A 10,779-nucleotide genomic window follows, 5' to 3' on the forward strand; every position below is an offset into this window, starting at 1 on the left:
GACATCGCACAGTACACGGGCCTCGAATTTCTCCTCCAAAGAAATTCAACCGCCGCGGCCGGTATCGAACCCGCGTCTTTCGGGACAGCAGCCGAGCACCATAGCCACTGAGCCACCGCGGCGGCCCATAAATGGTCTGCGACGAGTTAACACAGATACATGTTCATTTCTCACATCAAAACTATTTCAGATATAGCACCTATCTTACTGTACATTCCTTTGCATACTTTTTTCTCGCTGGTTCTAAGTCCTCCATGAATATATGTATATATATATATATGTGTGTGTATGTGTGTATGTATGTAATAACGTGACAGTCTGTTGGCCTTGTCAATTAGGGGTGGGAGCCCCGTCAAGCTACTGAGTTTGTGGCTTTTTGCTCCTACCCTAACATTTCTTTTCTGTTGTTTCAGGACAAAAAATGCTGAATAAAGTTGATTGGTTGATTGATTGATTGATTGATTGATTGATATATTTATTGATTGATTGATTGATATATAAGAAGTGTAATTGTCCGAAATGATATAAATCCAGTTTTTTTTTCTGATCATTTAAGCGATATTTTGACACGGTGAAGTATTCTCTCTTTAGCCATCGTTACCCCAAGAATCGTAAAACGCAAAGGTTTGTTTAAACCTTCATGGGTATCGAAAATTGTATTGACCGGCGAACAGCAGAATGACATGAGCAAAGAGTCACACACGGAGTTCCCTTGAAGGTGAAAAATCAGGTCATATACACAATAGAAGAAAAAAGGACGCTTCAGCAGTTTTCACCTGGCGGGGCACCTAGCTTCAAGTTCTTAATGAAGTCACAGGTGAAGTGCTGGCAGAGGGGACTTGTTTGCTCGGAGCTTGGTAAGACCTCGAAGTAGCGCAAAGAACTGGGCACGGCATTACGCACGCGCTCCGCGACGCGCTCCGTCATGCGGTGGCTGCTCACAGCGAGCCACTGCAAGCGGGGAGCCATGCTTACAAGTTGGTAAAGGCCCTCCTTGCCCACATACGTGTTCTTCAGGCATAGACGTGTTAGACCCAGCCTTAGGCTTCCATTTGTTCCCACGTAGATTGATTTGAATGCTTTGCCGGTGAATCCCGTGTGTCCCAAGAACAAAACACGCAGGCTCTGACCGTGCAAGAGCACCATCTCGGCACCCGTGTCCGTCACGTTCGTGCGCTCTATGTCCAGGACAACGAGGTTGGCGATCACGGGCAGTATGTTGGCCAGGCGTTGGTCGTTGAACAGGTAGCAGCCTTCGACGCTAAGCGCACGAAGCGACGGGAACGGCTCCAGCATGGCTAGCCCGATGACAGACGCGAATATGCACACGGCAAGGTCCAGCAGCCGGAGATCACGTGGGTATGGACGGCCCGCTTCGGCGGTGAAGAACTGCTCCGCACTGAACCACGACTGGCGCAGTGAGAGATGAGTGAGCGTCGGTGGCAGGTCGCACACTGTGACCTTGTTTTCTCCAAGGTGACGGGCGAGGGGGAGGAAGCCGCGAGTGATGTGCAAGACCTGCGAATAAGTGAGGACACTTGTAGATCCTTTTAGTACGCTATAGCACTTGTAGTGGCCATTCCCCGTATATATCCGCTGCGTGTTTATCAAGAAGTGACGTTTCAGTTTGTTGGGGAACAACAATAGCGCTGTATGGGATGACTAGAGATGAAAAACTTTCATATCTCGCATTACCCATTCAATCCAGATGTCAGCCCCAATTCCTCCCATAGCCGCTGGAAGGAGGCCAACTCGAGCGTCATATTGTTGCTATGGCAACGGTCTCCAGCATGAAAAAACTTCGTCACCGAGCAGGTGTTAAACCACCAAGAGTGGTAAAAAAGCAGCATCGTTTTTCTATGCCTAAATCGATTCGGCTACCCCGCAGGCTTGCGCGCTGCGTTCACATCAAGAATTTCCTTTTCTAAACATCAAATCGCGTTCAGTCACCACGTGCGTTTAAATTGATGAAAACGAATTTAAATGCAGTTTCTGATCCCAGGGCTAACTGCCGCTTTCATGCTTGCTTTAGTAGCAGGAAGCAAAACTTATAACCATCATCATCGCCGAGAGTGATGCTAGATCGTAGGGCAGCATATCCATGTTTTGTAATTCTGGGTTATCGATTAGGAAAATCAACCTGATAAAAATGACTAAGCATTCGTTTTTCTTCGCTTATGACGTCCTGTTAACTGAAGATCACAGCAACTGCTGGCGTTAAAGAAGCGCTATTTCTGTTACAGAATGTACCAGTTGCTTAAACTTCGACTACTCCGGTCCCATAGCGATCGTATAAAACTTTGCGCTTGGGTTTGAACGAGGGGACACTTCCTTAAGCGTTGCCATCATGAAACGCTCACCCTGAGTGAGGGGCAGTGCTCGGCCAGGTAGGCGAAGAACGCTCGCGGAAAGTCTCTCTCCTCCTCCTCGGCGGTGGATGTGTCCATGGAACGGGTTATGTGCAGTTCCACGATGTTGGCGTCGACGTGGGCCTCGAGAAGGCTGTGCACCTATCTGGCCTTGAGCGGAAATGACGTCACGCGTAGCACACGCCGCAGCGAGAAGTCGCGTGCCACACGCCACCATCGGCGACATACCCTGGAATGAAGAGACGTGTGCTAGTGTTGTGGCATTGTTTTATTTGACATATATATCAGCGGTAACGTATACGTGACCTCTAGCAGAGGCAAAGCTCATTAATGCCGATGTTCATGAGCCGTTCATGCACCGTCGCAGAGCCAGAATCTATTGAGGCTAAGAGTGATCTGACCTCTATAGCATTCAGACAAGGTGTACATCAAGGATTCCGGCGGGGTTATTTTCCTCACCGCTTTGAACTGGAGAGATTACAAATAAAGACGTGGGAATGGAGGCATAATGTTCTCTTGCCGCTTACTGATGGCCTCGTTGCTAGCGGAATTTCCCACGTTCTGAATGTTTGCGGAATATATTGCCTGAGTTTGTTTCCTGCTACACGAACCTTACACCTCCGTCGACATATGGAAAGAACCGTTTGTCGCTACTACCACGCCATGGTCTTCGCTATGGTGATTATTCGGATTTCTGCCACTCTACAAGGGAATACATAGTACGTGCGGATGAGAGGCCCCGGACTGGCACCAAACCGAAAAATGACATCTTGCACTTTTAGCAGATCAGCTTGTTAGAAAATCCTGACTGATCGGTAGTTGCCCGCTTTACGCGCCTTTGCAGATAAGTTTGGTGCACGCCAGACTCCTCAGAAAGACCAGCTTCCTCGTGACTGCAAGGCAACCCTGGCGTGCATATACCACTGGGGTGCAGAGGAAGGCAACGCAACGCACACACAGGCATCAGAAGAGAATGAGCCTCAAAAATGTGGAATTTCATGCCGATGGTAATTTGGCCGTGAGCTGCTGTGCCGCACCCTTGTTTTAAAATCTGACGCAGCGTTTATCTGCCACCAGTTGGTTTTTGGTTTGGTTTATGGGGTTTAACGTCCCAAAGCGACTCACGCTATGGTCCACACGGAGTGTCCGAACACACGTCTGCTGCTGGCCTTTCGGCAATAACAGCCTGCACGAGCATCTTTAACATCTATGTGATCTCATTTGTTAAAAAAATTTTGCTTTGCCTTTCCTCAGCGCTCAAGTGTTCAGATGCTGCAAAGGCGGTGGGACGCGTCATATCTACGCAGGGCGCTCGTTTATTTCATGTGTTGAAGTGTAATGGTGAATCCAAGATCAAGCAGGCTGCTGGCTGTTAACAGCTGACACTAAGTACACTATCGTTATAAACTACAAAGAAGCGTTCAATAGCGCTTGATGCCACAATCAATAAAGTGGAGAGCGAAATACGTGCTCAGCGATGTAGTGTCGCGCCAGCATCCCTAGCCTAATATGCTTCGTCTAAGCACCGAAGCATCGACTGGAAGGTGATGCACTGCGTAGCAGTGACGGCCGACTTACCTCGCGCAGGCGCAAACTTGGTCGAACGACGTCAGGTGCCCGAACACCTCCAAGAGAAGGCTCTCCGGCAGAAGCTCGATCTCCATGGCCGGAACTTCTACCTTCTGAACGTGCGCGTGGCGCTCTTCTTCCACTTACAGCGTCTGCCGTCGGAGAAAAATTCAGGGGCACTTTGTCTAAAGGGCGTAGATGCGAAAGCGTCTTCCACACAAAGCTTCGCCTGCATGAGTGGAACGCCACAGCGTGTTGTAGCGCTGGCAGGGAGTCCACGGAACGCTAGCACCCGTTCGGCGCGAATACTTTCAGGATATGGTGCGCGTCTGGCGCGGAAAGAAGAACGCAGCGGCGGCATCGAGGGACGCTGGTGCTGGTGCCACCCAGCAACAGGCGCCGTCTAGCTCTGCGCATACGCAGGGCGGGAGTGCCCTGAACGCAGCCTCGAAGCGCTCCAAGCAACTCCGGTGGCGTCCGCAGAACACGCCGCGCATTGAAAGAGACGACATCGTCGTGGTGCTGAAACCAAGAAACACGGTCGACCTCAAGGCGACTTTTGGTCCTGGACAAGCCGGCGCAGCAGTCCGCAGCATCCTCGGGGACGACGCGAAAAAAATTCAGGGGGCACTTTGGCTCTCTATAGTGCTGCAAGGCGAAAGCGTTTCCTGGCACACTGTTTTTATTTTTTTATTTTTTTTATTATTTCTTATTCATTTTTGTTCTTTTTCTCACTTTTATTATCTTTATTTTCATAACTTATTTTCATTATGTTTTTATTTTTGTTGATTTTTATTTTTATTTTTTATTTTTCCTTTCCTTCACTTTATTCCTTTTATTTTATTTATGAAACCCATGCATTCACTAGATGCGCCTTTATTCATGCACCAACTTTGAGCCTTCGTGGCGGAGTGTTAGCGTCTCCGCTTCAAATGCCAAAGGCTCCGGTTCGATTCCCACCCTTGGCGCAGTTTCTTTTTAAGCAGTGACGCCGAAAGGCGGAAAAATCTGCTGACGCGTCTGTCGACACGGCTGCCGACGCGTCTTTCGACATCGCTGCCGACGCGTCTGTCGACACGGCGGCCGACAGCGTCGGTCAACACGGCTGCTGACAGCATCTGCTAACGACAGTATGAAGCATTAAAGGCTTTCGCCTTAATATGGGAATTGCGGTGTGGCCCGCTTAGGACCAAAACGTGCTTGTATGTGTGCTGAAATCAGTGGACGCCACGGAGAAGGAAGCTACTCCGGGATATTAAGGCGAGAGCCTTTAATGCCCCATACTGTCGTTAGCATCCGTGTCGGCAGATTTTTCCGCGTTTCGGCGTCACTACTTACAAAGAAACTGCCCACATCACGTGGGAATGCAGTAAAAACGACAACTTTCGCAAAGACCCGAGTGCAGAACAGTGGGAGAGCCGGCTCTCCAGCGGCGATCTGGGTTGCCAACAAGGTCTGATCCAGCACGCCCAACGAGCAGCGAAGCTCAGCGGAGCCCTGGAATAGGGGCACCGACCCTGTGAGAAGAAGGAAGATGGACCTCTTCTTTTTCGTCTGCTACCAGCACCTTTCTAGAGCAATAAAAGTCTTTCCTACCTACCTCCTGCGTCAGCGCTGGGAATCAAACCAGGGCCTTTGGCATTTGGAGCGGAGACGCTACCACTCCGCCGCGAAGGCCCAAGGTTTGAGCATTAATAAAGGCGCATCTAGCGAACGCATGGGTTTCATAAATCAATTAAAAGGAATAAAAATGAAAATAAGAAATGAAAAATAAAAACAAAAGTAAGAAAAGAAACAGAAATACAAAATAAAGCGGCAAAAATAAAATATGAAAATTAAAAAAGAAGGAAGTAAATATAAAAAGTAAACATAACAAACAAAAAATAAAACAGAAAAGGGAAAAATAGAAGAGCAATAAAAATAAGAAAATAGAAATAAAACCAAATAATAAAATGTGAAAAGGAGAAAAAAACAAAAAGGATAAGAAATCAGCACAAAAATGAAATAAAAACTAAATATAAAAATATAAAAGAAAGAATGCGCCAGGAAAAGCTTTCGCCTTGCAGCTCTTTAGAGAGAAAAAATTGGCCGTGGTTTAGTTCTGGTTAAACCTGCAGGATTGCGATGATGATGATGATGAAAAGCCTTTATTTAATAAAAGAGGTGAGACACTCTTAAAGAGCCGCGCAATGGGTGGAGTGCCTATTCCGGGGTGGTGGTGGTAAATTCTTTTATTGCTCCCAAAACAGGGGACCAGTCTAAGGACCGGTTGCGCTGGCTTAGAGGAGGTCGGCGGGGATCCCTTGGGATGTCGCGGCCTCCACCGCGCGCTGGATAAGGAGGCGTTGGTCTGCCGGCTCGGAAGTACGCAGGAGAGACTCCCACGTCTCTGGGGTGTTTGGGTTGTTTGTGTTGTAATGTGTACAAGTCCACACCATGTGTATGAGAGTGGCTGGAGTTGAGCAGTGTTTGCACATGGGGTCTATCTGTTGTGGAAAGATCTTGCTGTATAAGAGGGGGTATGGAAAACTGCCAGTTTGTAGTTTGCGCCATTGGACGGCCTCGCGTCTTGTTAGATCACGGTGTGCGGAAGGATAGAGACATCTTTCGAGCCGGTAGTGCTGTAGTATGTCCGTGTAAGTGGTGAGTAGAGAAGCGCGTGAGATATTAGTGTCAGAGGAAGCAGGGAGGCCGATCATACACTGTGCTCGGCAGCTGAGATCTCGGGCGAGAGTGTGCGCCTGTGCGTTTCCGCTGAGCGACTCGTGGGCTGGGGCCCAAAGAAGTACGCGAGAGTTGGAAGAGGGTGCAGTAGAAAGGAGAATGTGTAACGCCTGGCAAGAGATACGGCCAGCATCGTAGTTGCGAATAGCCTGTTGAGAATCACTGATGACGACTTTGGTATTAGGGTCAGCTAGCGCTAGCGCAATGGCAACCTCCTCTGCTGCGGTGACTGTTTCTGCATTGCGAATGCTGCAGGCTGTGTACCAGCTGCGGTGAGGGGCGAGAGCTACCGCCACCGTCGCTGGCTTCGAGGGATGGTAAGAGGCGTCCGTATACGTGACGTCCGGACGTCCGCTGAAGCGTTTCTCGAATTGACGTGCACGGTCGGCCCGTCTCTCGGCATGGTGTTCCGGGTGCATCCGTTTGGGAATGGGAGGGATGCGGAGATTTTGGCGATATTCCGGGGTAAGTTCAGCATAACTTGGGGCCGCTCTCGGCGGGGAGATCCCAACTTGCTGCAGTACCGCTCGGCCAGCGTGTGTGAGTGAGAGCCGCTCGTATTGGGCAGTGAGGGTTGCTTCAATAAGTTCGCTCACGGTATTGGAGATTCCGAGAGCCATGAGCTTATGCGTAGCTGTGGACATGGGAAGGCCCAAGGCCGTCTTGTACGCTTTTCGGAGTGACGCCTCTAGCCGTTCGCTTTCGGCACGAGTGAGACGTAGGTAGGGTGCAGAGTAGGTGATGCGGGAGCAGATGAAGGCTTGAACAAGGCGCAGGAGGTTGGACTCTTGCATACCATGATGCTTACTGGAAACTCGCTTAAGGAGGCGTCCGATCTGTACCACCGACTGGTCGATGCGTTGGAGCGTGGTGTTGTTGCTACCGTTGGCATGTAGGTGTAAGCCCAAGATCCTGATGTGATCTGTACGAGGGATCGGGTTACCTTGCACCTGGAGGTTGATCTTAGGATGTATCTTTGGAGGGCGTCGTCCCGGGGACGGGATGATTATATACTCTGACTTTGTCGCCGAGCAGGTGAGGCCAATTGTCATGAGGTAATCTCCGATCCGTTTGATTGCGGTCTGGAGAGTCTCCTCTATCTGGCCGTCACTGCCGTGCGTGATCCAAAGTGTGAGGTCGTCAGCATAAATGCTGTGGTGCAGGTGAGGGATGTCGGCGAGTAGCTTGGGAAGGCCTATTAGTGCAACGTTAAAAAGCATCGGCGAAAGCACGGAGCCCTGGGGCGTGCCGCGGTTTCCTGGAGAGATGATGGAAGGATCTCCCGTGCCGGTGTTTAGTTGTACTGTGCGGTCGGAGAGGAAATCTCGGACGTACGCATACGTGCGATGTCTGACACCGAGAGCCTGAAGTTGTTGAAGGATCACTTCATGAAGGACGTTGTCGAATGCCTTGGCAACATCGAGGCCGACGATGACTTTCGTGTCTAGTGTACGTTTCATGACCACCTGATGGTGGAGAAGAAGCATAATGTCTGTGGCCGCTAAATGAGAGCGGAAGCCGAACATTGTGTCTGGTAGTAGATGGTTGTCCTCGAGGTATCTCAAGAGTCTGGTGTGGATAACGTGTTCCATCAGCTTCCCAACGCAGGACGTGAGAGAGATGGGGCGGAGGTTGGCCAAGGTTGGTGGTTTTCCCGGCTTGGGGATGAGGACTAGATTCGCGCATTTCCACTCCTGAGGGATGGTACCGCTGGCCCAACATTCTTGAAGATAGTCGGTAAGAGCATGAATGGATGCGTCGTCCAGGTTCCTAAGCATTTTATTTGAAATGCGGTCGGGACCGGCTGCTGAAGCCGTCTTGAGGCGATTTAGTTCTGCTCGGACCTCCGCAAGAGTGATTGGAGCGTCTAGGCCGGGATTGTCAGCGCCCTGATAGAAGGGGAGGTTGGTTGCTGGTTCGGGGCGAATGTATGTATTTATAAGCTCTTGTTTGAGCTCGTCTGGCGTGCCAGGATACTGGTGGAAGATTCGCTCGAGCTGTTGGCGTGTTTGGAGTTTGCCTCCAGCTGGGTCGAGTAAATGTCGAAGGAGGTTCCACGTGTTACGAGTGTTTGGAGTCTTGTTCATCTGGTCACAAATGTTATGCCAGCTCTGTCGAGTGAGTTCGATTGCATAGTTCTCGATATTAGTGTGTGCGCGCGCCAGTCTACGTCGGATATCGCGGTCCCATTTCCGAGTGGCAAGTAGAGCTTCGAGCAACTTCTTGCGCTCCCACAGATGGGCGTAGTAGCGGTCGCAGTGGGGAACTGTGTCCTCTAACTCGACGGTTTTTGTGGCGTCGGCCACTTGTTTGACAATTTCGGTTGTCCACGCCTTGATGTTAGTAATAGTGGGATGTTTGTCATGCTGTTCCCTGTGCATCCGGAAAGAGTCCCAGTTAATCACCTGAGCCTTCCGCGTACATTGCCTGGTGGGCTCATGTATGACAATCTCGAGCACAAAGTGATCACTCCCGAAATTTTCGTGAGTGTGGCACCAAGTAGCTTTAACTGCGGAGGTCGTAAAGGCAAGATCCGGAGTTGTAGCTCGGTGTAGGCCCGTACCTTGTCTAGTGGGGTAGGAGACGTCCGTGATGAGGGTCAGCTGATGCATATGCCAGTCATTCCAAAGGCGTCGGCCTTTAGCCGAGTCGTAGTGGTAGCCCCAAGCACAGTGATGCGCGTTGAAGTCACCGAGGATGAGGAGGGGTTGTCCCTGCGCTAGCTGCTGGGCTTTGAGGAAAAGAGGACCGAAAATATCCTTACGGGCTCGGGGAGGACTATAGACATTAATTACAAACAGACTGGTGCGACGCTTGCGCGAGGGCCGAGGTAATATTTCTAAGAAGACGTGTTCGGGGAAAGTTAGATTTAAATTGTGTTGGAGGACAGTGAGATTACGTTTGACGAGAGTGGCTAATCGAGGCTTTACTCGTTCCGATAGGTATGTAGTGTAACCGGCAAGTTGCGTGTTCTTGTCGCATTCCTGTAGGGCTATTAGTTCGGGGCGATCACTCGCGGTGAGGAACTGCTCGAGGACCGGACGCTTACGTGCGAACCCGCGACAGTTCCACTGCCAGATGGTGGTGTTACCCGAGCTGTTCGCCATGATTAGGCTGGGAAAGCTGTGGGGTTGGAGGGGGTGTTGGCGCAGGGGCCACGGGTACCACAGCAGCGAGAAGTTTGCCCTGTGCTTCTATAGTTTTGCTCAGAATCTCAAATTGTCGTGTGACTTGAGAGCCGATTGTGTGGAGTGAGCGTTCGATGTGTGCTTCTAAAGCTGTGATGCGAGTTTGACTGAGGGCGCAGCTTTCCTCGATTTTGACAAAACGCGCCTGCCAACCATCCGTGGGGGAGTCAGTGTCGGGCGTTGCTTTGCGTTTTTGTGCGGATCGATTGGGGGCAGCGATATCCATAGGTACTGTTTCAGGTGATCCCTGCGGATACGGGGGAGTGATTGTGGCCGTTGGCTTTTCGAGAGCCTCTACTCTGAGTATCAGTTGTTGGATGACTGCTGTCAGTTCCATAATTGCTTTGTGTGTGTCTGGAGTAGTGGGAGTCCCTCCCTGCGTGCTCACCGGTTCATGACGTTCTCGTAGTTCGGGTAGTGATGGTGGTAGCCCAGGTGGCTGTTGCGGAGGCTGAGAAGAGGCCCGTGTCTGCTGGACGACTGCGGGTGGCCGGGGCCTGGTCCGGGAGGTATCCTGAGACCCCATCCGTGGAGCGGGAGACTTGAGTGGCGGAAAAGAACTCGAGCGGTCTCGGGGCTGCCGTTGCTGGCTATCTGAGCGTTGCCGGTCCCATCGGCTGATATGCTGGAGCGTGGCCCGCTTGGCGGTCTTTTGGGACTTGAGTTTATCTGCCTCAGCTTTTTGGACTTTCTCCCACTTCCTGCGCTTGACTTCGTAAGGAGTCCTGAAGATTTCCCTGCAGCGACTATCGCCCGTGAGATGTTCCTTGCCACACAGGCGGCAGATTGGTTTGCACGTGTGGTCTTTGGTAGGATTGGATAGTCCGCAACCTCTACATTTAGTAGTTGGGCTTGCGCAAACGTCGGCTCGATGACCGAGCTCACCGCAGCGATAGCACACCTCGTATTTCTTCTTGAATAAGTTGCAC

At 50.7% G+C, this 10,779-nt stretch overlaps 2 protein-coding genes across 2 annotated transcripts; both read right to left on the minus strand.

Annotated features, from left to right (window-relative positions):
* Positions 1–541: 541 nt before the first annotated feature.
* Positions 542–4,578, minus strand: LOC149366831 (uncharacterized). The gene is made up of 3 exons (XM_089552620.1): positions 3,948–4,578; positions 2,361–2,598; positions 542–1,518 (listed from the first exon to the last, which is right to left on the minus strand). Exons 2-3 carry the CDS (start codon positions 2,445–2,447, stop codon positions 763–765), a joined length of 843 nt encoding a protein of 280 aa, XP_089408746.1. The 5' UTR covers positions 2,448–2,598; positions 3,948–4,578; the 3' UTR covers positions 542–762.
* A 1,600-nt stretch (positions 4,579–6,178) lies between these two features.
* LOC149366832 (uncharacterized) lies at positions 6,179–8,856 on the minus strand. Its single transcript, XM_089552578.1, has one exon. It carries the CDS (start codon positions 8,747–8,749, stop codon positions 6,218–6,220), a length of 2,532 nt encoding a protein of 843 aa, XP_089408704.1. The 5' UTR covers positions 8,750–8,856; the 3' UTR covers positions 6,179–6,217.
* Between the last annotated feature and the right edge of the window lie 1,923 nt (positions 8,857–10,779).

This window comes from Amblyomma mixtum, chromosome 1 (genome assembly GCF_055824585.1).
Source record: "Amblyomma mixtum isolate Tamu chromosome 1, ASM5582458v1, whole genome shotgun sequence".
NCBI classification, from domain to species: domain Eukaryota; kingdom Metazoa; phylum Arthropoda; class Arachnida; order Ixodida; family Ixodidae; genus Amblyomma; species Amblyomma mixtum.